Consider the following 25,922-nt stretch of genomic DNA (forward strand, 5'->3'; position numbering starts at 1 on the left):
GATCGTTCTTTAAATGCATTCAGAAATATTTAAAGCCATCCGTAAAAATAAATCTGTCAAACTTCAGAATATTCTCGGACTAGATTGAATGTTAAGATTTGTTTACAACAAATTATCATAAAAGGTGTAAAAATTAATCTGATTGACTCGTAACCTGATATTGCTATATAGAGGATATCACATGTGTGTGTAGTTATTAACATCTTTTAGTCTTTAAAATATATTTGATAAGTAAGTTAATATCATTTTACGATATTTTACGATAGAGAAAATCATATCTTTGCGTTACACTCGATAAGAATTTACGATCTTTTACTTGAAATTTAAGTTATCTGGCGCCATCTGGCACACTTCACGCGCATCACATTATTTTCTGCTTACACGCTACTACAGACTCATTTAATTTTTATAACACGATATTTTCCGATTTTCTTGTTATATTGATAAAAATATTTCTTACAAAACTAAAAATAATCTTAACTTCTTTCCAAATATAGTTAATTTTCCTCTGTCATTCTGTGAAATGTGGACCGATTTTTTAGATTGTTTCACCTGTAGTTTTTATTTATTGAACAGAAACAGATGTCGTTGTCCATGTAGCGATTCGCAAAAAGCCACAGGAGTTTCCGTGTTTATTTACATTGGTAGGTAGACAAGCCCTTCGATAACAGATCACGTGATAAGATCAGTTTCTGTAAACTTTACAGGCGACAGCGGCATCGCAGATACCCCACAAAGGAGTTATCACGTACTTGACAAACTGAGTCGGAAGCTTTTATTTTCTTAAAGAAATCAGTGGGATCCGAATGTGCTAATTTTTCGTTGGAGTTCCTGTCAATATAATACTTCCATGGTTTAAACAACTAAAAGAGATACAAAACTTATCTTATTAAATGTAACTCGGAAGATTTTTTGTTTAAAATGAAATGTTTTTTACATTACAAACAATCCGATTTTTTGGGTTCAAATTAAGGCATATTTTCACCTTTCATAAAGAAATTCGTTTTACAATTACCCGTTTTAGCTAATTAAACTTGAGAATTAATCATTATGCAATGTTTAAATCATTTGCAGTATTTATATATTGTCTAAAATATGAATTATTTAATAAAATATATGTACGTGCAAATACTCGTGAAATACCGGAAATCATCAAAGTACCGTCTTTGATTCAGTATACAACATGTACAATGTATTCACACATAAGCATTATCAATTTGCAACTGAAAAAACATTTAATTGTCGATTTATGATGTTTTTGTGAGACAAATTATTTTATAAAGTGAATGTGTAACAAAATATTTATGAAAAAAATACAAATTAAGGTGATTTTGTTTGCGTTCAGAAAAGGTGCACTCTATCGAACTCAATAAAGGTGTGCTTGATAACATGCACAAATACAACCAATCGCATGATAGATAACAAAAAAGAAAAATAGATAAGCCAATCAGAGCGTTCTTCATTTCATGGTGTTTACATTGCAAGAACCACAACTAATATACCTCCTTAGGACAATAATGTCAATTATTGTTCGCGTTTATCTACGTGTAAACTACGATTATACGTCTTTAATATATAGAGAATCTCTGTATTCTGTCTACTTTTTTAATGTTAACTATTCAGTGGGTCATACAAGTTGCATTTATATTAAAATAAGTAAAACATGTGACACAAGTACAACCAATCGTAGAGCGTTCTCCATATCACGGTGTTCAGATCGCAAAAATCACAACTATTATATCCTTTAGAGAGGACAAATATTTTTCGCGTTTCGATTATACTACTTTAATATATAGAGACTCTCTGTATTCTTTCAGGGAATTTCTATATATATTTTATTGTTAAAAGGGAAAAAAAGTGATTTGGCAAAAATGAAAGTAAGGTAGAGATAAGAGGGAAGCAGGACCTTTTTCGGGGCGTCAAGATCGGGTGTTTTAAGCTCGGGATTTCGGGATTGATCCTTACGGGATCCGGGAATATATTTTTCGATTTCGGGATATGAATTTCTTTAAATTCTGCATCTCGGGATTTCATGGTTTTAAGCCCGGGATTTCGGGATCAGGACCCCTCCGATCGACAACCCCTCAAATTAGCCTTAGTATTAGTCATTTATACATGATTCAAATCCTACTATTGGCATATTAATAAGGCTCTTTAAAAAGCACTGATGGATTGTCATAGAAGCATATTTCTTAGACTAATAATGGTCTGTATATAAGCAGTTACATTTATTTCATGTTTGAAACGGTGCAAATTTTTAATTTGATTTGACTTTTACCTTTAAGAAGCATTGTAGCAAAGGAGAGGAATAATTGTGGTCGTAAACCAGAAACACGAATAAAATTGAATTTAACAGAAAGGAAACAAATATCGGACTTTGGAAAAAGGGAGATACCTTAAGCTTTTATGTAATTCTCAATACATAATATCTTTTACAAAAAATCATCATACAACAGTTCACAAGCTGTATATGCCCGCGATTTCGCGGGTGTTTTCTAGTATCATTAAAATGTCGAGACTTGGTAGGAATGGTTAACCCTGAAACATCCGCCCAAAAAGAACTCATAAAAACTCGAATGAAGCGAGACGAATCTGATGTTTTGAAATTGTTTCAGACACTGCAGAGCTGGCCAATTCCATTATAACATCTGAGCAGTAAAATGGCTAGTTCTCGGGTTCTGTTGCTTCTTCGGAATTAATGTGCGACCTTCTTAACGCGTATGAAAAGGGAAAATTTGCTTCAGAAATTTTCATTACGGAACGGCTTATTCAAAAGTCAACCGATATCTTCAAAACACTCAAAAGAAAATCATTGCTCACATTTTTAAAAAAGGAAATAAAAGGCAAAAAAATTAATGGCTGATAAGAACAACAAAACATTGAGAGCAGATGAAAAAAATGTCGACTGCTTGTCATAGCCCAGACAAGATAGTTGGTTATGCGATATGTTCTCCAGTTTGATTTAGGTCCTCTTCCAATGTCTCCTGCAAACTTTGATTGTACACATGTAATGAAAAATTAAAACCTGTCCTGAGTGGTCTTTTAGAAAAGGCTCATTCCTTAGGAAAGCATGTGGATATTTGATGACTTGGCAGTTTTTCGAACAATTACTAGGATACCATGCACTTTTTTCGATTTGGCAATTGTTATTTTAAAAACCATCCTTGTAGTTTCAAAAAATGGTCCCTCATTGATTTTGTCACTGAAAAGTATCGCACAATATTCATAACGAAATTAGAACGGCAGGTCCTTGGAAGGACAAATCATTACGATAAGTTCTAAACCATCAGTCACAATTGTGTTCTTGGAAATGGAAGAAAATTTTGTCAGTTGGGGGAAACAAAGTTGCTTTTGTTGAATTCTTTTGTTTTAAAAGAGTAAAGAATCCTATAGATTTACACTTGAATGTAATGATTTATTTGTATCACATGGAAGTATGTGCCACAAAATATATGTTGAAAATGAAATAGCGTAAATATGGTTTTAGCTTATAATCAAACCGGAAGAAGCCGATTAAAAATGTTTCTTAATAAAATGCAAAAAAACATGCAAATGACAATGGTTACGACTCCATTGTTAAAAAACCTTCTGACACTGTTGTGGAAGTATTGGCTTACTATTTTCACAGTTGCATATCAATTCTAACATGATTTTAAGTCTGACAGATGCATCCCCCAAATGCAGATTATTAAATGTGCAATCAATGTGTGCAAATTTGGTGAGAATGTTCAGTAAGTGTTTTGTCTGGTAAAGAAAAAAAGCAAAGCATTCGGCTTTTTAACACGTTATGTTGAGTTTTCAAAAGGTCTATTCCATCTTGATGAAACCTTGGAAGAGGTTGGCGAAGAGTTGTCAAAACACTCGATAGGTATTTGTGTTCTATATATGGCGAAATTAAAAATATCGATAAATAAAGATCAAAACGTTTTGAAATGCAAAAGATGCAATGTTAAAGCACATTAAAAAAGCCAACTTTCAGACGAAGACTTAATCTGCTCTTAAACACAACACTTGTCTGTTGCCAAACACTGGTTGGATTGTTTAGAGCGCTTTGATCAGTATCAATTTTCTAGACCAAGCACCAGCGTTAGATGCTTTTGTAATTCTGATGTGCTGTTCATGTAAAGCTGGTTGTGCCAAAAAAGATGTTCATGTGTTCAACAAAGTTTATCCTGAACAGATAGCTGTATGTTAATGCTCGAAAGCTTGTAGATATAAGCATTATCAAATCGTTGATATTGCTAACGATAACGACAAAGATGATGGAAAAGATGATAATGATAATTCGGTTGATGCAGGTGACCAAACTCAAAATGATTCTATGGCTAGACCTTCTGTGTGACCTTAAAAATGTGGTGATGCGGTTGTTAAATTAAAAAAAAAAGAAATCTAGAAACCCTGACAGTTTTGTGTGTTTTGATATGTGAGTTATTTCATGAATGCGATGTATAAATTTGTGACAGAATCTTGCATTTCTGGTTGCTTATGTTTGTGTTTGTCGTTGATTCTATGTTATTGTTTCTTACCTTTAATTTTTTTTTCAACAGCCTTTATATACTTTATGCTGTATGTTTCAATGTGAAAAAATATACCATTTTATCAAGAAAATTAGTACGAATGCTTCTTTTGTATTCAAAATCATGACTTTTGGAAATTGATCCTCCCCCTTTTTCTTGGTCCTCTACGATTTAAAAATTGATTAGAAATTAGCCTGCGTTTTAATAAGATATGATGTGTTCCATTTGATAAAAAGTATAGTACTGAATACTTGGTTATTTTTACATTTTTCTGTAATAATGTGCAAAACAAAATTTTTGATATACCCTGAAATAAGTCCCCTTTAAAACCCTTTTGGACACTTTTTCAAAAGTCTAACACCTCTTAAAATATTCTTCAGATATTACTCTTTAAATTTATACCAAAAAATTGCGGTACCCTGGGGTTTAACACAGAACTGAAATTTTGCCCTACCAGCTGATGGACTATTATGTTTTCCTTGATTGTTAATGACGTCTTTACATTTAATTCATTGGTTGTTGGATGTGTACTCATTGATATTTTAAATTTATATGCTTGATTATTTCTCTTACTTGTTATTTTTTTAAATCACAATCACGCACTTTTCTTCATATATCATTAACATCTATGTTATCAAATGCAGGACTTCTGCTTCAAAAAGCCCATAAAGACAAGCCTTTTGTTTTGTCATAGTTTATTCTAGAGCCGATGTTTTTTGTATAAGGACAAAATTGTGAATGCCTTTGCGATAGCTTTGGGAATTCGTTCTTATTACACAGTTTAGTTTCTATAAAAGAGGGACGAACGATACCAGAGGGTAAGTCAAACTCATAAATCGAAAATAAACTGACAACGCCATGACTAAAAAGGACCGACATGCAAACAATAGTACACTCGACACAACATAGAAAACTAAGGAATAAACAACACGAACCCCACCAAAATCTAAGGGTGATCTCAGGTGATCCGGAAGGGTAAGTAGATCCTGCTCCACATGTGGCACCCGTCGTGTTGCTTATGAGATAACAAATCCAGTAAATAGTCTGAGATAACAAATCCAGTAAATAGTCTGAGATAACAAATCCAGTAAATAGTCTTATAGGGTCTTTGCATCGGAACTAAACACATTTATTCAAAAAACAGTTGTTGGCATGACACGGGTTGTGTTTTCTCATATGTTATGATGGTATGATACTAAACCCCTAACGGGAAGGATTGTGCCTGACATGCATATGATGAAATCATAATCTTTCAATCAGTGTAATTGAAGTCTGGAGCTGGCATGTCAGTGAACTTCTAGTAGTATGTTGTTATTTATGTACAATTGTCATTTTGTTTATTTTCTTTGGTTACATCTTCTGAAATCAGACTCGGACTTCTCTTTAATTGAATTTTAAATGTGCGTATTGTTATGCGTTTACTTTTTTGCATTGGCTAGAGATATAGGTGGAGGGTTGAGATCTCATAAACATGTTTAACTCCGCCGCATTTTTGCGCCTGTCCCAAGTCAGGAGCCTCTGGTTTTTGTTAGTCTTGTATCATTTTAATCTTAGTTTCTTGTGTACAATTTGGAAATTAGTATGGCGTTCATTATCACTGAACTAGTATATATTTGTTTAGGGGCCAGCTGAAGGACTCCTTTGGGTGTGGGAATATCTCGTTACATTGAAGACCTGTTGGTGACCTTCTGCTGTTGTTTTTTTCTATGGTCGGGTTGTTGTCTCTTTGATACATTCCCCATTTCCATTTTCAATTTTAATTCGGTAGGTCACATTTATGAAAGGGAAGGGGATTGTAGTTACGACGTAAAGGTCGCTCACCTCTGGTAATATTCAACCTTCTATTTTAATGTAACCACTAATCGTACATACCATGGGTTCAACATGTATGATATACAACATAGGTGCTTCATTTGATATACTCTAGTTCAAAATTAATCCTTTCCATTTCAACCATATCAAAGATGTTTTTTAACTTTGAGTTTGATTTTATCCTTTATAGTCAAGTAAGCGGTTTCCTTTTTTCCATTTCTCCTCCTTTATATAGTGAGATTAGAGTCCTCTTATGTTGAGAATTACTCAATTAATTATCGTTAAAGATTTCCTTTTGCAGAAAGAAGAAATGGTCTTTATTTATGTCCCAGGATGTAAAAGAAAAAGTAAAATCACCAAAATACTGAACATAGGAAAATCTAATATGGAAAGTATATAGAGCGATAACTGCAGCCTCAGACGTGTCCAATATGTTACAGAATGGAACGTTAGAGGCTAAAAACATTAGTTAACACGTCAAAAAAGTGAAGTAGTTAATAAATTAACGTTTGTGAAGATCTATTTTCATCAAGTGTGAAAGTTGTTTTGTGAATAAGCATTATTTACATTATGCTCTATGGCATGGTTTTGGATGGAAAAATGTTTGATAATGCAATATTTTTCATTTCATTGGTATATTTCTTCATTTAAATGCAATATTTGTTATTTGAATGGAATATTTTTTGTTTTAAATGCAATACGTTTTATTCAAATGTTATAAGTTGTCATTCAAATGCAATATTTTTATTATGTTGTTATAACTTGTCATCTTAATGCAATATTTGTTATTCAATTGGTATAACTTCTCATTTTGATGCAATATTTTTTATTCAATTAATATAGTAATTTGTTTTTACTTATAAGCAATAATTGCATTATGGGAAATTATTTGACGTCATAAGGTCAAATTTGAAACAATGTTTGTGTTTACTTGGTATTTGTTTGGATTTCTCCCCTCTCTTTCTAAACATTATTGACCAAGAATTAGAAAACGCGTCAGAACATCGTCCCTCTAACTAAATATGGCGTTCTTGCGAGTCCTGATCTGGTTGTTAAAATCTCATGGTCGAAACTATTAATTTTATCACAAAATTCTGATGGTCAAATCGTAATTGAGGAGAAAATTGTAATTTTATTTGTTTCTATCAACTTTTAATTTTTGTCAGTATAGTAAACATTACAGTAAGCATTTATCGCCTTCTCTAACAGAGAGCTTCGATTCTTTTGTTCTATTTCAACCGGGTTTCCGACTGCTACTGTAGGTAATCTAGTCCTGGGATAAGAAAATCCTTAGTTACGAAATATTAAACCTGTTAAAGTTATATTCAGAATGACTATCACTAATTGATAATTCAACAGTTTCACTTAAAACACCACCACTAGTCAAAATGATCAGTTTGGTTTTTACATGATATGAAAATGAATAAACTTTAATTTGTTAGGTATGTTCAGTCTTTTGGTCAATGTCACATAACTGCAGTAACTTAAGTTCTGTTGAAAAAAAATCGTTTGCAGTCAATCAAGAACTGTTCAGTAGATTTTCAGACAATTTAGTAATTTTTTTTAAATACAGATACAAATCAATTACACCTACAACATATTAATAAAATGTTATCTAACAGCATGATAGTCCTATGTTTAATAGTCTTTTGGAAGTGACAACAACCAACCAGAATACAATTTATCTTATCCACAATCATTTTTACACAGTTTTACAAATATTTTGAAAATAATATTATTTTTATATAAACTAAGTTGGCACTGGACATGCTTTAGCAAAGTTGTCACGATACAAGAAACAAGGGGTTCACTGCCAATGGCCAATTTTGATATTTATATCCTACTTTTGAGGCTACAGCTTTAAGGATTTATTCCAAATTTGTAGTCAAAACCTAGAACAACCCCAAAATACTTGTTATTTATTGAGATTGGTGATGTTTAAAACGTGCACATATCAATATCCCATATTAACCTATTTGACAAAGACTGCTGGTCTGAAAGTTAGTTTATTCATATTCAACTTTAAATTGGATACTATAATACAACTAACAAGATGAATTCGCTCGACACAGAATCGCCAGGTGTCACACAAATTATAGTTATAATACAATGAATAAAGTAATATAATAAAAAGCAAGTTAAAAATGTGTAACACAGCAGACCTTGCATTGTTTGGCTAATTACTAAGGTTCTAAGGTACCAGGCTTATAATTTAATACGCCAGACGCGTATTTCGTCTACATAAAACTCATCAGTGACGCTCAAATCAAAATAAATACAAAGCCAAAAAATTCGAAAGGGTTCCGCGGAACCCAGTGTCTCGCCTAATTTTGCTGTAACTCCCAGGCTCAACAAAAATGAGGAAAACAATCAATAAAAATATTCCTCTTGATACTATCTTTTGATTGTAAGAAGCTTCTGTCCAAGTTTGGTAAAAAATTCAGGATAGTTTATGAATCGAATACATGTTTTAAAAACTTTAACTGCAGACTGTATGTAATGCTAACTTGAAGAAAAAATTCCATTTATAAGTAAAACACAGATACACAGGTACCAAATATTAACAAAATTTCCTTTCTAGACACTAGCTTTTGATCATAAACAAGCTTTTGTCTATGTTGGTACAAATTTTAAATAGTATAAGAAAGTTATTAAATTTTAAAAAAAATTAACCACAGAGTGAATGTGTTGTTTCCTGGCAGAAAACCTAAGTCCATTTAAAAGTGAAATACGGAAAAAATGGATTAATTTTTTTACAAAATTTTCTTCTGGATAATATCTTATTATCATAAACAAGCTTCTGTCCAAGTTTGGTACAAACCCAGGATAGTAAAAGAAAGTTATTAAAATTTAAAAAACTTTAACCACAGAGTGAATGTAATGTTTCCCCGCAGAAAAACTAAGTCCATTTATAAGTAAAAAACTGAAAAAATGGAATTTTATTTTTGCAAACTTTACTTCTGGATACTATCTTATGATGATAAACAAGCTTCTGTCCAAGTTTGGAAGAAATCCAGTATAGTTTAAGAAAGTTATTAAATTTTCAAAAACTTTAACCACTGAGTGAATATTTGTGGACGCCGCCGACGCCGCCGACGACGGAATGTAGGATCGCTTAGTCTCGCTTTTTCGACTAAAGTCGAAGGCTCGACAAAAAGTGCAAATGTGAAGAACATTTATGATCCAAAATCCCAAAAAGTTGTGCCAAATACGGCTAAGGTTATTTATGTCTGGGATAAGAAAATCGTTAGTATTTCGAATAATTAATACATCAGCAACAGTAAATTAAAAAACAATTACCATATAATTGATATTCATGTCAACACTGAAGTGCTGATTACTGGGATAGTGAAACCATCGGGGACGAAACGTCCACCAGCAGTGGTATCGACCTTGTGGTGTGAATAGTTCTCAAAGGTACCAGGCTTATAATTTTAAACGGCAGACGCGCGTTTTTTCTACATAAGAATCATCAATAAATGTATATTAGGTTTGTCGAAGCATATACTTTTACTTAATATTTTTCTTACAATTTTACGTTACAAAAATTCATTTCAGATGTTACGGCGCGTTATTGTATCGTGTTATTGCTTAAATTATGTTTCCTCATATTGTATGACTGATGAATTTTAAATATCTTATATGTTAATGATCTACAAATATACTCTGCTAAGTTAATGTTCATCCATTATATTTTAAATATTATTTGCCAAAACGCAAAATTGGTCAAAATCGTATTTTTATGGTATAAAGGAATCGACTGACGATTTCAGCCATGGTGAGAGATTTAGTTTTGCATATCATGTTAGCCATGTATGCATTTTCTATTTTTCTATTATCATTCAACGATAGCAGACACAATACAAATAAATGATAGAAAGATCGTCATTCAAAGGCGATAACTTAAATAAAGGAAACTTATCAAATATAAGAGAACTACGACACAACAGAGACACAACACCGAAACGTGACACACACAGAAACAAACTATAATGTAACAATGGCCATTTTCCTGACTTGGTACAGGGCATCTTATGAAAAAAATGATGGGTTGGACATGGTTTTATGGCATGCCAAACCTCCTCCCGCTTTAATGGCAGTGTTAATTATAACATTAAAATAACAACATTGCACGACAGGGTTACAATAAATAAACAGATAAACGGGAGAAAATATAGGACAGAGAGACAAACGAATGATAGCCATCAAAAGGTAACATGTTATAAAATATTTTTATACGTCAGACGCGCGCTACGTCCACACAAAACCATGCTCAGATGTAAAAAGTTTGAAAGCCATAACAAATGCACAGTTAAAGATCGCCGAAGACCAAAAGTTCCAAAAAGTTGTGATGCCAGGGTTATCCGCCTGGGACAAAAACATCATTATCACTGGTATTAAAGAGATAATGGTAACTGCAATTACGATTATCCCAATATGGCGACGGTAGATATAGGTAAAATCTTTACACTCATTTTTCTTACATGTAGCATGCTTTTGTCAATAGTTACTCAGCTACAAGGTTTATCTATACCATTACATCATATTTGAATCGTAACGGTGCACTGGAATTGTCTAAGAACTGTGAAAATAGCCGTTAAAAAATTCGGGATGATAATCGTCACTCTATGGTATTTTTCTTCTTTGATAATCGTAATTTTCTTAATCGGATAATAGTAACTGAAACATAATAAATGTGCCTTTCAGCATTTCAATGGTATTTTGTGTGTTAAAAATGTAATTTAATAGAAAAGTACGAATTATATGGCAAGCATGCAAATACAAAAATGTTCCTTGTTTAGTACCTTCAATATTTTTCTCTACAATATCTGCCATGCATATGTATGCAGCATATTTTTCATATACCGAGTATTTATGAATTTTTAATAAGTTTGTTTCTTATTTTGCGGAATATGGGTTATTCAATTATTCTCAATTTTGCAGTCATTCTTTGAATAAGTATTTCTTGTAAGAAAATTCAAAGCCACATCAATTTTATTTCTTGATTTTCGGGCTTTTGGCCAAACTATAAAAGAACACAAATCCATGTTTGTCAATGAACTCCACGTTACTTAATTTCATAATACACAAAGAATCCCATGTAGGGCCAATCTTTCTCTAATCTTATTTAAGAATTGAATGCTTCTTTTTGTAAATTTATTGGGGTGTAAAAGCGTTGACCGAAGTACATTTTGTATGAAGCGCGGAATACTTATAATTACATTTTTTAGCTAGGATTATAAAAACACGATTCTCATGAAGTTAAATTTTTTAATTCACCTGTGCACTTTATTGTGGGACCTCGTGTCATCATGAATGAAATGTTATTGTCTCATGCAACTGCTTACGGAATAACATGTGATGTGCAATTAGCCAATCAGAATAACGTATTATAATGAAACATACATCTAATGTAATTATATAGCATTAAATGTTTTAAGGATGTCATATTATCATAATTCAAAATTAAATTTGATTTTTTTATAGTTTATATCTGAGATACTGAAATTTCAGTGACAGTCATGAAGTAGCCAATATGAATAAGAAGATGTGGTAAGAAGATGTGGTATCTTTGCCAATGAGACAACTTTCCACAAGAGACCGACAGGACTCATCATTAACAAATATAGGTCACCGTACGGTCTTCAACAATGAACAAAAGCCCATACCGCATAGTCAGCTATAAAAGACTCCGAAATGACACTGTAAAACACTTTTCAAAGTTTTCCCTTGTTCATCATAGCTTTTAAGTTATGATATCATCCATGAAAAATGATCGAAGTGACATGAAAACTGTAGCCATTAATTTCTCGTCAAACGGTTTATGACGAATACTAAATGTCTTTCCTACTTCGTTATGGCATATAATGGTATGTTCTAGAATTAAATCACGGGGGGCAGAAATAGCACATATAACCACCTGCAATTAATGAATTTAAACAATATTAACTATATTTACTATTTACTTCAGAAATTAATTTTTGTTTACTGTCTTAATCAGAAATCTGATATAAGGTGACACATGCATGTCGCCTGACAATTATTATCATGTATCATAATTTCCATCGCTCATTCACATATTTTGTGGCTGTGGTCTAGTGTTTGGAAATTTCTGTAAATTAACAAAGTTCGTGTTTTCTCATTTCCAAATTTCTTGAAGCTTGTTCACCCTTCCAATTGTATGATATACTAGTATGTAGCTGTTTTAATAAGAACTATGAATTATATATGCATAAAAAGAAATGTCATAAGATGTTGGTACGTTTCGTAAATAATTCATCGCCATAATTTCATAATATACTATCAGATTTACGTTTTTAGTGTCAATATTAATAAAACAGTTTCCAGTTACGATTATCTTTTTTATTTTTAGATACATAATTACGATTATCTTTTTTTCCGAGTTACGATTATCATCCCGAATTTTTCAACGGCTATTTTCACAGCGCTTAGACAATTCCAGTGCACCGTTACGATTCAAATATGATGAAATGGTATTAGATAAACCTTGCAGCTGAGTAACTATTGACAAATACATGCTACATTTAAGAAAAACGAGTGTAAAGATTTTACCTATATCTACCGTCGCCATATTGGGATAATCGTAATTGCAGTTACTATTATCTCTTTAATACCAGTGATTATCATCAAGAATGATACATAGTTTTGCAAAAGTAAATTTCACCATAAAATGACTATATAATAGATATACATGATTAAACTGAAGTGGTGACTATCTATAAAATAAAAACGAATACATTACAAAATCACAGCCTTGTTAGCCATGGTCAATGCAACGCCCAAAGTGACGTCACATTTAACATGTAGCCGCTTGACAATTTCGGCCATCTGGAATTTTCATTGTAGAACTTGTCTTGCTGATATTTTTTGTCATTTGAAGTTTCTGTCTTTCTTCTATAGTTTTCAAAATAAAAGCTAGAAATGAAAAAAAAATCGTTTATGAAAATAACTCCTACAAAAAAGTGTGTTTTATAGTTTTGATATAAGCTAGTGGATATTAGACAAACCATTGATCTTTGTTCATGTAAAGTGATATATCAGTATCATCACAAATTGCATCTTCGTCAATAGAAACATTTCAAAACTATCATGACGTTCCAAGTATACAATACATTTTTTAATGTTTTATGAAATTTTGATGACGCAGAAACGGTCCGTGTAACACTTATCAATTCAAAGTTTTAAAAAGTTTTGAAATTTTAGATTTTTGGAATTTTGATCAAAGTTTTAAAATATCAAAATTTCAAATTGTGTTTAAGTTTTAAAATTTTGAAATTTTAACCAAATTATTAAAATATCAAAATTCTAAATATCGTTTATAAATTTGATATTTTAGAAACTTGATCAAACTTTTAAAATACTAAACCTAATGTGCAATTTTGATTATTTCACTTTTTGAAAGTTTAATTTTTTAAATGTTTGCTTAAAATATCAAAAATATAAAGGGGCGACAAGAGGGGTACCTGTAATCACTGATGTAAACACGGCTCTGATAATAACTATTCTTAGTTATAAATACATAGCATGAGATATATCAAATCATTCTTAATAACAAAATAAATACTGAAAAGAAGAAGTCGGGGTTTTTTTTATGAAACATATTAGACATCACATGGGATAACAGTATCCTGAAATTTTAAGGTTATGCATCTATCAAAAAAAAATATAATTAAACCTATTTAAACCGGAATCAACTACGATGATTTAAATCTCTTATATAAGGTTAGCGTTTGAGATAAATAATTCAAAGCTATTTTGTGTTCCCAGTGCCCAACATTTAGAAGTATCAGTGAAAAATTACCAACTCGCCGTAAACCATATAGTTTTATTCGCCTTTTTGACGTTCCTGATGAAGGTAGATCCAGAAAAAGCGCCTCGGTGGGCTGGCATACAACTTAAAACGTTTCCCTTTCTTGTTTATCGATTGCATGATGATAATATATTGCCTTTTATGATGTATTTCAGTTCCAAGAAATGATACGAAAGGAATACTTAAATATAGCGTCGCAATAAAAGTTGTTCTAGGCGTATTGCAGCTGGCCCCTAGACAAAAAAGTGTACTGGTTCAGCGATTATAGACGTAATACTAAACTCCGAAACATAACAATGAACTCAAATCAAAATCATACAAGACTTAGAAGGACAGAGGCTCCTGGATTGTGACAGGCGCACAAATGCGGCGGGGTTTAACATGTTTCGTGAGATCACAACCCTCCCCTATACCTCTAGCCAATAAAGAATGAAAAACACACAGTGATACCTACAGTAAAACGCACTTCAATAGGAAATACAAGTCCTATGTCAGAATAGGAAACAAACTAAGAAACTAATTAACATGCATGACCATGATAATAAAATTACAAAGAACTACTATACATAAGGCTAGCAGTTACTGTCATACGCCAGCTCCAGACCTCAATTAAACTAATTGAAAGGTTTTATATGTCCTCATTATGCACACTCTCTCCCTGTTGCATTTATTGCTAATTTGTTCCAGAACATTCATGAAATATTTGTCACTGGCAACAACAAAAAAACGATAATTTAAAATAGGTTGTTTACATACAAATTACGAAGAAACGTAAGATTCAACTTCCGAGGACAAAGTTGCCCTTTGAATGGAGAGTTGTCTCATTGGCACTCACACCACATCTTCCTATATCTACTTATAGATGGATTTAAATATGTTTTAACTTCACTTTGGTCAAACACCTCTTTAATTGTTTCGTTCTTATTTGCTTGAATTTCAAATTTCAGTTTCAGCGTTCCGAATATTAATATGTGATTTCTTTACTTCAAATTCTGCGTTTAACATTGTACTGGTTTTTCGAGAGTGACATTGGTGTACGGCCAAAAATGGAAAAAAATCCATCATGCAGCTGACAATGTGGTTTCTCTTTGCACGCCCCATTCTGACTGGGTGTACATGTGAACTTTTAGTTTGCTAAAAGTCGATTGTCGTACGATAACTTCAAATATAAATACCCAAATAACAAAATGCAAATACGTGACAGTAATATCCTTTAATACAAAAAAATCTATTCCTTTTGTTTACTATAATAAAACAGTGGTTGGTTTAGAACCTATAATGGAGCTACGTGTATGATAACCAGTCCAAACGTTGTCTTTAAGGTATCAACCATGTAACTTTAAAAGTTTGTTTTGTCGAAGCGCTAACAATTTTATTAAGTTTTTCATCGCCATTAATCAACTTGTCTGGTTCAAAATTCAACACTAAAAGGCATGGATAATTTTTCTTTTGTCCTCGTCTGGCACAGAATATTATATCATCAAATTAGGGATCAGAATACATTAATGTACCATTATCGAAGCCCCTAGGGGTAGTATCAAGTAAAAAACAGGGACTATCTAAATATTGGTTCCCCAGACGATTACCATTTATCGCTGATAAAAACTTTTGAACACAATTTTCAACTTTCAAAATGCCGACACCTACAACTGGATAGATGAGTGCTTAATGTAGTACAGCGGCAACTATTACATAAACATGAATGCAAGTTGGGTGCTTAATGTAGTACAGCGGTAATTATTATATAAATATGAATGCTCGTGAAAATAATGTTTATGGTGTACGTTTATATATGATATGAAAGGTTTTAACTTTTACAAAACCAGAGCTATACGTTGGATTTAAAAGTTTACTTTATTTGGCCTTTTCAATTTCATTTGACTTTATTTGCTTTTTTAACTTAATTTGGTTCGAGTGTCAATGATAAGTCTTTTGTAAACGAAACGCGCGTCTGGCGCAAAAACCGGCAAAATTTATATTCCGGTATCCATCTATGATGAGTTTTTGTAGATACCTTGTAACAGTATCTTGGCTCCAATTTGCTGATATTGGATCCTATTACCGTCTTAATTTCAGCGTTAAAAAGATTATATTAAAAACCTCCCATACTGTGGACTAGCACAACCTTAAACCATGCATTCAGTATCATGAAGCGCTTTTCTTGATCGACCTCCTTACGGAACGCTTAAAGCTGAATATTTAGGGCAAACAACTTACAAAGAACAGATAAAAACGTTTCAGATGATCTTTCATTCTGTACATGAAATGATATATTCTTTAGCCAACATGATTGCAGAAAGTAAGAACTCGTAAAGCAAAACAGAAAAAAAATGAAATCAAAAGAGATAATACATCGCGTATTGGGCCTTTTTATGGCTTAGAGTTTAGTAGAAAATGTATATATATATATGCTCAACATAACCATACTATTTGACCTACTGCGAGTTGTTCAGTTTTTACTGTTACTCCTGTTTCTCCTAAAATATGGGTGCTAGAAAAACCAGCAGGTAAAATGGTCAATATCAGAGCCGTACGTCTGGTTTTTAAATGAATTATCTTCTTTTAAGAAATATTAATTTTGTCATCAAATTTTTCACCGCTTTCAACTGTCCATTTTATTTCATACATAAACTTTTAAGTATCAGTATGTTTTTAATTCATATTGTTTCGTTTCGTTCCGCTTTTATTTCGTTTCGCTTTTTCGGGTATCCCTCTTATTGCCCCTTTTCTATTTTGATATTTTAAGCAAACATTTAAAAAATCAAACTTTCAAAAAGTGAAATAATCAAAATTGCGCGTTAGGTTTAGTATTGTAAAAGTTTGGTCAAATTTCTAAACTATCAAATTTATAAACGATATTTAGAATTTTGATATTTTAATAATTTGGTTAAAATTTCAAAATTTCAAAACTTTAACACAATTTGAAATTTTGATATTTTAAAACTTTGATCAAAATTCCAAAAATCTAAAATTTCAAAACTTTTTAAAACTTTGAATTGATAAGTGTTACACGGACCATGCAATCATTGTTCTTGTTGATTCATCTCAACTGTGGCTGGTTATTCTACTGGTATTTTCAATCCGTGACTAATTTTGTTTTTCCTGACTAAATATATTAGGAATTGCTTTGACAGGATTAGTACCTTTTGCCTTGTGATTTTCCCATTACATGGCCTTTATCAACGTGGAAAAGTTGTATGCTTACAAAAAAATGACTGATTACCAGCTCAAATGTGGATGTCTGCTCTTTTTGTATTTGCTTTGCATTGTAAATCATCACGTGTCCTCTCTTCCCGTTACAGAATTCTTTCCAGTCTATTTATTTATAAGATTTTTTCAGCTCCAGTGATTTTGATACCTATACGTATTTTTCCTTTTCAACATACAGTGCTCATATTGTAAATACGCATTTTTTTTATGGTAAAAAGTATCTAAGCCCTACATGCTAAACTGCAATCAAAAGAATCAACGTATTTCTTGAAATACACTTATTTGTTAACGTATACATACCTTATTTGAGTACTTGGTGAATATATCTTATATGAAAACCAACAGTCATAAATAAATAATTGGCAAAACCAGTTGTAAATGCATATAAAACTAAGTATTAATTCAAAAAAAAAATGTAGGATAGCAAATAATAATATATTGGAAATTTACGTTTCCAAAATGGCCACCATTCAAGATGGCCACTAAATACTTAAACAGTCCTCAGTTTTATATTCTTTGTGATAAAGAATACGAAAGTTTATCAAAACTAACAAAATTAGTTAAGTAACATATTTTTTTTAATTTTTGCTAATAATTTTTATTAACTTTTTGGACAAGATTTCAAAATGGCCGCCCAGAGCCGCCATTTTTATTTTCTGAATGATTGGGTCCATAGCTATAAATGTTAGTAATGACCTCAGCTAACACTCTGCAAAGTTTGATGCTTTTACCACAATCTGTGCAATTGTTTCACATTTCGACTGGACTATTATAGTATAGTACAGTTACGCTGGGCAATTTTTCCAGAGTCTTTACTCTGAAAAGAAATAGTAAGCAAATAATACAAAGAAGTTATATTAAATAAGCCTTGACCGGACTGTTGATAATTTGTATCATCTCAATAAAGGAGGAAATTCTGAAAAGTTAAGAGATGTTTGAAATAATTCGGGAATTTATCAAATGAGCGTATACGGCAGCATTTTAAAATTCAAATTAATGTGCAAGAAACATAATATCATTCTATCATTCGTGAGTATTTCAATTAGGCAGCAGCCATTTTATTTTCTGGGAGGGTCTATTGATTTTTTGTCACGCCTTTGGCGAAAAACAATCTTTTTTTTGGCAACAAGTCGAAATCATTTTTGTGCTTTCGATTTAGCATTAATTCAGTATAGTGACAGCTGAGGGTGAAACAAACAAATGTTTTTCTCAGGGTCAAAAACATTTTTTTCTCTCTCCAAAAACTGGAAACAAACTTTAAAAAATACATACCCCCCCCCTCCAGCCTCATAACATCATACGATTTTCTAATAAAAAATCAAAACTGAGAGAAAATAAAACCAATATTAATTAGAAAAATTCCCCACCCTATTTTAGTCATACTATACTCCAAAACAAACTCTTATATATATACTCAGCCTTGTTCTATAGTTGCAAAAACAAAACTAAGCACGCTCATAAATAGGGCCCATTTTCTACTTAAAATTTGCAATATATGAATGTTCAGTTCAAATAACCTTTTTTTTAAACATAAACTGCAATAAAAATAAAGTAAAACGGAAGATACCGAAGGATATTTTCAAACTCATAAGTCGAACACAATTTGACTGACAACGTCATAGCTAAGACATAACGAAACTTGCGACATAATCGTTCTACAGAAGACAACATCGAAAGACTGACTGGCAGCGTGATCCCTACACAAACTGGGAATGATCGATGCCATGTACCCCAAAAATATTTTAGTCCGGCACACCTTTATCCCAAAATCCTGGATCCGCCTCTGCCTTTTCAGTTTATGAAAACAGTGATCGAATGGTCCCCGTAGAACTAGAAGATATAGTGCGCGCATGGATTATTTTGGGAGTTTCAAAATTGCTCTCACACACCGTCGATATAAACCACACTTCAATAGGATTACATGCACCTGGGTAATATCTTAAGTTGTAATCCATCTGAAGAGCAACTATGCTCGACTATTCGAAATAATATCAATATATAATATTCTTCCGACATAAACTAAAGTGATACAGTGTATTGTACACCAGCACCAATGATTACTGAACGGAAATGTTAAAATTGATATAACTAACTCCAACAACTCACTGATCTATGCATTAAACGAACGAAAAACGAGATAATAGAATTAATATATGAAAGACCGGTATTAAATTAGCAAGAAGAACAAATGCTCTGTAATGAGCTCTCTGGTTCAAATTGGACCCACGCGCGTACAGAATATTGAATATCTACAATTAAGACTTATATTCTATACAGGCATAGAAACTTTACAAATGACAAAACTGATATCACTTAAATTTCATAGAAATACTTTTAATGCACATACAATTGCAACAGTTGCCACAAAGAACCACTTTCTCTGCCATATACACCTACTAGCACTGTTAAAGAAGTTATTCCAACAGAATAGGGGACACGCAAGTTTCAGATATCACAGTTATACACTATTTTAAAAACCAATAATGAACTTTAATAACCATTCAAGAACTATTACAACGTGAATTGATAATCAAAATGGCCAAGGTACAATGATGATTAATTTGTACAAGTTATTAGGTTTATCTCAATACAAATTGTACTAGTAATTATACTGCCTTGTACAATTGTTTTTGTACAATGCAAGTAATAACGTATATGATGGCTTCATACCAGTAACTATTTGTAATTACTTGTATGAAATATTTGTACAAGTAATAACCCGGCGTACAAAGTAATAACATGTACATGACATATATATCATATACAGACAGGCGAATACCATTTTATCAGATATGGTGTTAAGCATACATCAACATATAACTGCACAGCCAGGACCAGTGCATGCAGATGATCTTCCAAATGCATATGCTAACTAATCTACTCAAATTTAAGGATGTGGTCAGGACAAGCCGAGGGGGGGGAGGGCAAGGGGGGGGGAGGGCAAGGGGGGGGTCGATTTGAAGCTCAATAGAGCTTATATTTTCTTTTTATACGACCGAAAAATTTGAAAAAAAATCGTCGTATATTGCTATCACGTTGGCGTCGTCGTCGTCGGCGTCCGAATACTTTTAGTTTTCGCACTCTAACTTAAGTAAAAGTGAATAGAAATCTATGAAATTTTAACACAAGGTTTATGACCACAAAAGAAAGGTTGGTATTGATTTTGGGAGTTTTGGTCCCAACATTTTAGGAATTAGGGGCCAAAAAGGGCCCAAATTTGCATTTTCTTGGTTTTCGCACTATAACTGTAGTTTAAGTTAATAGAAATCTATGAAATTTTGACACAAGGTTTATGACGACTAAAGAAAGGTTGGGATTGATTTTGGGAGTTTTGGTTTCAACATTTTAGGAATTAGGGGCCAAAAAAAGGGCCCAAATAAGCATTATTCTTGGTTTTCGCACAATAACTTTAGTTTAAGTAAATAGAAATCAATGAAATTTAAACACAATGTTTATGACCACAAAAGGAAGGTTGGTATTGATTTTGAGAGTTTAGGTCCCAACAGTTTAGGAATTAGGGGCCAAGAGGGAACCCAAAAAAGCATTGTTCTTGGTTTTCGCACCATAACGTTAGTATAAGTAAATAGAAATCTATGAAATTTGAACACAAGGTTTATGACCATAAAAGGAAGGTTGGTATTGATTTTTTGGAGTTTTGATCCTAACAGTTTAGGAATAAGGGGCCCAAAGGGTCCAAAATTAAACTTTGTTTGATTTCATCAAAATTGAATAATTGGGGTTCTTTGATATGCTGAATCTAACTGTGTTTGTAGATTCTTAACTTTTGGTCCCGTTTTCAAATTGGTCTACATTAAGGTCCAAAGGGTCCAAAATTAAACTTACTTTGATTTTGACAAAAAATGAATCGGTTGGGTTCTTTGATATGCTGAATCTAAAAATGTACTTAGATTCTTGATTATTGGCCCATCTTTCAAGTTGGTCCAAATCGGGGTCCAAAATTAAACTTTGTTTGATTTCATCAAAAATTGAATAAATGGGGTTCTTTGATATGCCAGATCTAACTGTGTATGTAGATTCTTCATTTTTTGTCTTGTTTTCAAATTGGTCTACATTAAAGTCCAAAGCGTCCAAAATTAAACTTAGTTTGATTTTAACAAAAATTGAAATCTTTGGGTTCTTTGATATGCTGAATCCAAACATGTACTTAGATTTTTGATTATGGGCCCAGTTTTCAAGTTGGTCCAAATCAGGATCTAAAATTATTATATTAAATATTGTGCAATAGCAAGTCAATTGCACAGTATTGCACAATGGCAAGAAAGATCTAATTACATAATATTGTGAAATAGCAATTTTTTTTTAATTAGAGTTATCTTTCTTTGTCCAGAATAGTAAGCAAGAAATATCTAATTGCACAATATTGTGCAATTGCAAGAATTTTTTTAAATTGGAGTTATCTTTCTTTGTCCAGAATCAACTTAAATCTTTGTTATATACAATATACAATGTATATACAACTCGTCTAAACATCAACCCAACAATGTTAGATCTGAAAATTTGCTTTCGCAAATTTTTGGTTCTTCCCTCGCCGGGATTTAACTTTTTACTACCAACTGATAAATTAAAATAATCTTTACCATTCAGTGATAACAAGCAGTTTTTTTTACATCTTAATATTTTATGATGTATTTAAATGAGTAATTATTGTTGAAAACTCCATTAGAAATTTTAATTGAGATTAGTTTTGGAATAAGGGAAAGGGGGATGTGATTGAAAAAATTGGGTTAAATTTTCTCATTTGAAATTTCATAAATAAAAAGAAAATTTCTTCAAACATTTTTTGGAGAGGATTAATATTCAACAGCATAGTGAATTGCTGTAAGAGAAAACCAAAATTTTAAGTTCATTAGAACACATTCATTCTGTGTCAGAAACCTATGCTGTGTCAACTATTTAATCACAATCCAAATTTAGAGCTGACTCCAGCTTGAATGTTGTGTCCATACTTGCCCAACCATTCAGGGTTCAACCTCTGCGGTCGTATAAAGCTACGCCCTGCGGAGCATCTGGTTAATGATGTTTTAATATTAAGTTGCAACTTGCAATACATTTTTAACATTTGTACATACATCTTTCAACATTTTATTAAAAAGATGCTTTTCAAAGTAATTACAGTACACTTGACTTGTTTTAATGTAAAAAATAGATAAATATCAAAGACTTTTATGAGGGTATAGTAATGGCGGTAACTTCATGGCGAATAACGCTAACTTGAAATTCTTGCCCAATGATGTTAACGGTAATTTTTGGTACAAGACAATAAGATGTACACTTTCTTTAAACACGATAAAAAAATCTACTCCCAAATGACACTTACTATAAGTATTTGAGACTGTACATGGCATTATACTTCCCTATTAATGATTTTGGTTGAGTATTTTTTTTCCATTGAGGTTATAACTAGAGACATATAATACAATTGTATTATATATATGTCTCTGTTATAACTATATATTATATGTCTCTGTTATAACTATATATTATATGTCTCTGTTATAACTATATATTTATATGTCTCTGTTATAACTATATATTATATGTCTCTGTTATAACTATACAAATTTTGATTAATGATAAGGATTAGACAATCATTGACGTTGTAAAATGACTTGTTTTCCTAGAAACAAGATCTTTATATTATAACTATCGAAAATTATAATTTTATTTTCATCCTTCAAATCATCATCAATGTTTCAAGCTTATCCCTTACCGAAAAATAAGCCCTGCGTCAAACATTTGCCACAAGTTTGCAGCAAACATTGCCGCAAACGTTTGCTGCAAACTTGCCGCAACCATTTTACCATGCAAATGAAGTTTGCAGCAAGCTTTCGGCAAACATAATTATGCAAATTTAAATTTGCCACAAGCTTGCGGCAATTGTTTGCTGCAAGCTTGCGGCAATTGTTTGTTGCAAACTTGCGGCAAACTTGCAGGAACTACACATTTATACCAATGTCATGTGTGTAGACACATTCAATTTATCTCTTTCAAATTACACAGCAACATTTTTAAAAAGTCAATTCCTGTCTTTACACAAACAGTCATTGAAAGAATTCATGAGATTTGAGGTAATACATACATGCATTTGAGTTTTGAAAAGGGGCAGGAGTCATTCTCAAATGACATAATATACATTGTACCTGTATTAAAAACTGAAAAAGGTAAAATCTCAAGATGTATTGAGTATAAAGCTATGTATGATTGCATTACAGAATTTAACTTAATCTTAATAAACATGATCCAGATGGTAACAAATTCAAACATAATAGCTTAAAACGTAAGTTTTTCAATCACACATACATGTATATATAGTTGCTTACTTAATTATGTATGATGATAACATTAATTATTTTATTAAAACATGCAGTTCTATGAATCATTTGTACTTACACAATTACATAATGATTATCCCATATTATTGAACCAAAATGCTCACTTGATCTCTTATATGGGAAATGCATTTCCAAACACAACCAACATTGCCTAGCCACAATTTCAAATTGTTAGCATCCAACTAGGCATGCCCAGTCAAAATTGTGTAATTCCTGCAATGTTATGGCAAACATATAGAATGGTCAAAGTTTTCTGCAAACTTGCGGCAAACATTCTTTATTATTTTAAACTTTCTGGCAATCTTACGGCAAACATTGATGTTTCTGCAAACTTGCCGCAAGCTTGCAGCAATGTTTGCCGGAAGTTTGCAGCTAGCGGCAAACATCTGCAAACATTTTTTTCTGTGTTCCTGCAAACTTTTTGTTTGCCGCAAGCTTGCAGCATGTCTGATTATGATTGATAACAACAAGACTGTATGTTAGTTATTCGTCCTTGATAAAAACAATCTTATTTTAGATTTTTTTTTAATCGTAGCTACTAGTGATCAATAGTGCATGCCCTATACAGCCTATATAGACAACAGAAAATTTTCATAAAATGGTTATGGCATACAAATGAAAATTAAGTCAACAAACTGACAATTATTATAGATAATTTGATCTCATATCAGTATTGCTACTGACGAATTTCGTTTTGGTTCTTATAATCCGTCATTTTCGAAACTAATTTATATTCAAGTCACGTGGTCAATTAACATAATACCCCAAGCGAACGCCATTTTGAAATCAGGGAGCTCGAGCACGCTAACTTCTTTGGATAAAAAGACAAAGACAAAAGAAATAATCCTTGAATCGACTACTTCTTTATACAAAGACTTTAAAATGCAGAATACTACACCTAACAAAACTAACAATCAGCCTAATAATAAAGAAGGGAGTGCTTCTAAAGATCAGATAAAAGATAACATAAAAAAAGAAGCACCTTCGCCACATCATGGTGGCCAAAATCACAATCAAAGAGGTCATGGAGGAAGAGGACGCGGCGGCAGAGGTGGTCGAGGAGGCAGGGGTGGCGGAGGACAAATGGGTGGTCAAAACAGAGGACAAGGCGGAAAGGGTAAGTGAAACAAAAAAAGGGGGGGGGGGGGTGTCAATATAGTCAAATCACACCTGGTTAAATTGGCACCTAAGTGGTCATTTCAGCACCCATGTAAAATACAATACAACTTATCACTTTTTGTCCACCATCACTGGATATCACACATGTTCCCGTAAAGTTATGATATTATAAAACAAAAAAGCTGACACCTCAATAAAAAAGTGATTGTTGTAGAGTCAAAAGTTCAAGCGGCCAGGTCAGCCGAGATTAGCGATAAGGTGCATGTACATTGTATGTGGAATATGCCTATTTTTTTCAGAAAATGAAAGTGTTATCTACAAATATTTAATCATTCAAATATAAATACGTATGATAATTTTTAAGAATAAACAGAAAAAGCAAGGTTGTCAATAAATGATTGATATTTCAAAGTAAAATGTATATATATAGTGTGCTCATTGTTAAGTTAAACCAGAATAAGTAAAGATGTCTGTTTACAAACAGTCACAAATCACTTTTAAATCAGCGATTACCATTTATGCAATAATATTTTTGCCGAAATGGATCAAGATGCCCTTATTAGGTAAATCAAATTTTCAGACACCTTTTTTCTTTCTTTCAGCACATCATACTGTGAAAGTACTTATATATATTTTGATGGTATTAATTTTCGTGGTTTGAGCAAAATTTACATGTTTTCTACATTTTAAATGAAAATTGTCGAAAGTCTTGGATGAAATTTCATATCGAATATGACAAAAATGTGTTCAAATGACGAATCTACGACAAACTAACTTCAGTTTGTGATCGTTTGAGAAATATTGAAATTCAAATGCAAGCTGTCTGGGGGGAAACCATTATGAATAAATCACGAAACTATACTTCTGGATGTTGAAATGCAGACTGACTGATTTTCCTGGAGAAATAATTATGAGGTTTATTAATAATTAGCGGATTAGTGACTTATCGGATGGCGATAAGCAAATTAGTTGTAATCACAACTTGTTATACCTGTTGCATATATATGTCAATTACCTGGGGTCATAAACTTGTCAAAAACGTAGACAGGTAAATTTATAGTATTATATAAATGCAAAAAT

The 25,922-nt window shown here is 32.2% G+C and overlaps 1 protein-coding gene across 4 annotated transcripts in view; it reads left to right on the forward strand.

Annotated features, from left to right (window-relative positions):
• Positions 1 to 24,462: 24,462 nt before the first annotated feature.
• Positions 24,463 to 25,922, forward strand: part of LOC134687111 (non-POU domain-containing octamer-binding protein-like) — a 33,662-nt gene continuing 32,202 nt past the window's right edge. For all 4 annotated transcript variants that reach the window (XR_010101726.1, XR_010101727.1, XM_063547110.1 and 1 more), the window contains exon 1: positions 24,463 to 24,840. Coding sequence is in view for 2 of the 4 variants with exons in the window: in XM_063547110.1 (XP_063403180.1) it covers positions 24,606 to 24,840 (235 nt within the window). In the remaining 2 variants the exon portion in view is untranslated. The remainder of the gene's footprint in view (positions 24,841 to 25,922) is intronic.

This window comes from Mytilus trossulus, chromosome 10 (genome assembly GCF_036588685.1).
Source record: "Mytilus trossulus isolate FHL-02 chromosome 10, PNRI_Mtr1.1.1.hap1, whole genome shotgun sequence".
Taxonomy (NCBI): Eukaryota; Metazoa; Mollusca; class Bivalvia; order Mytilida; family Mytilidae; genus Mytilus; species Mytilus trossulus.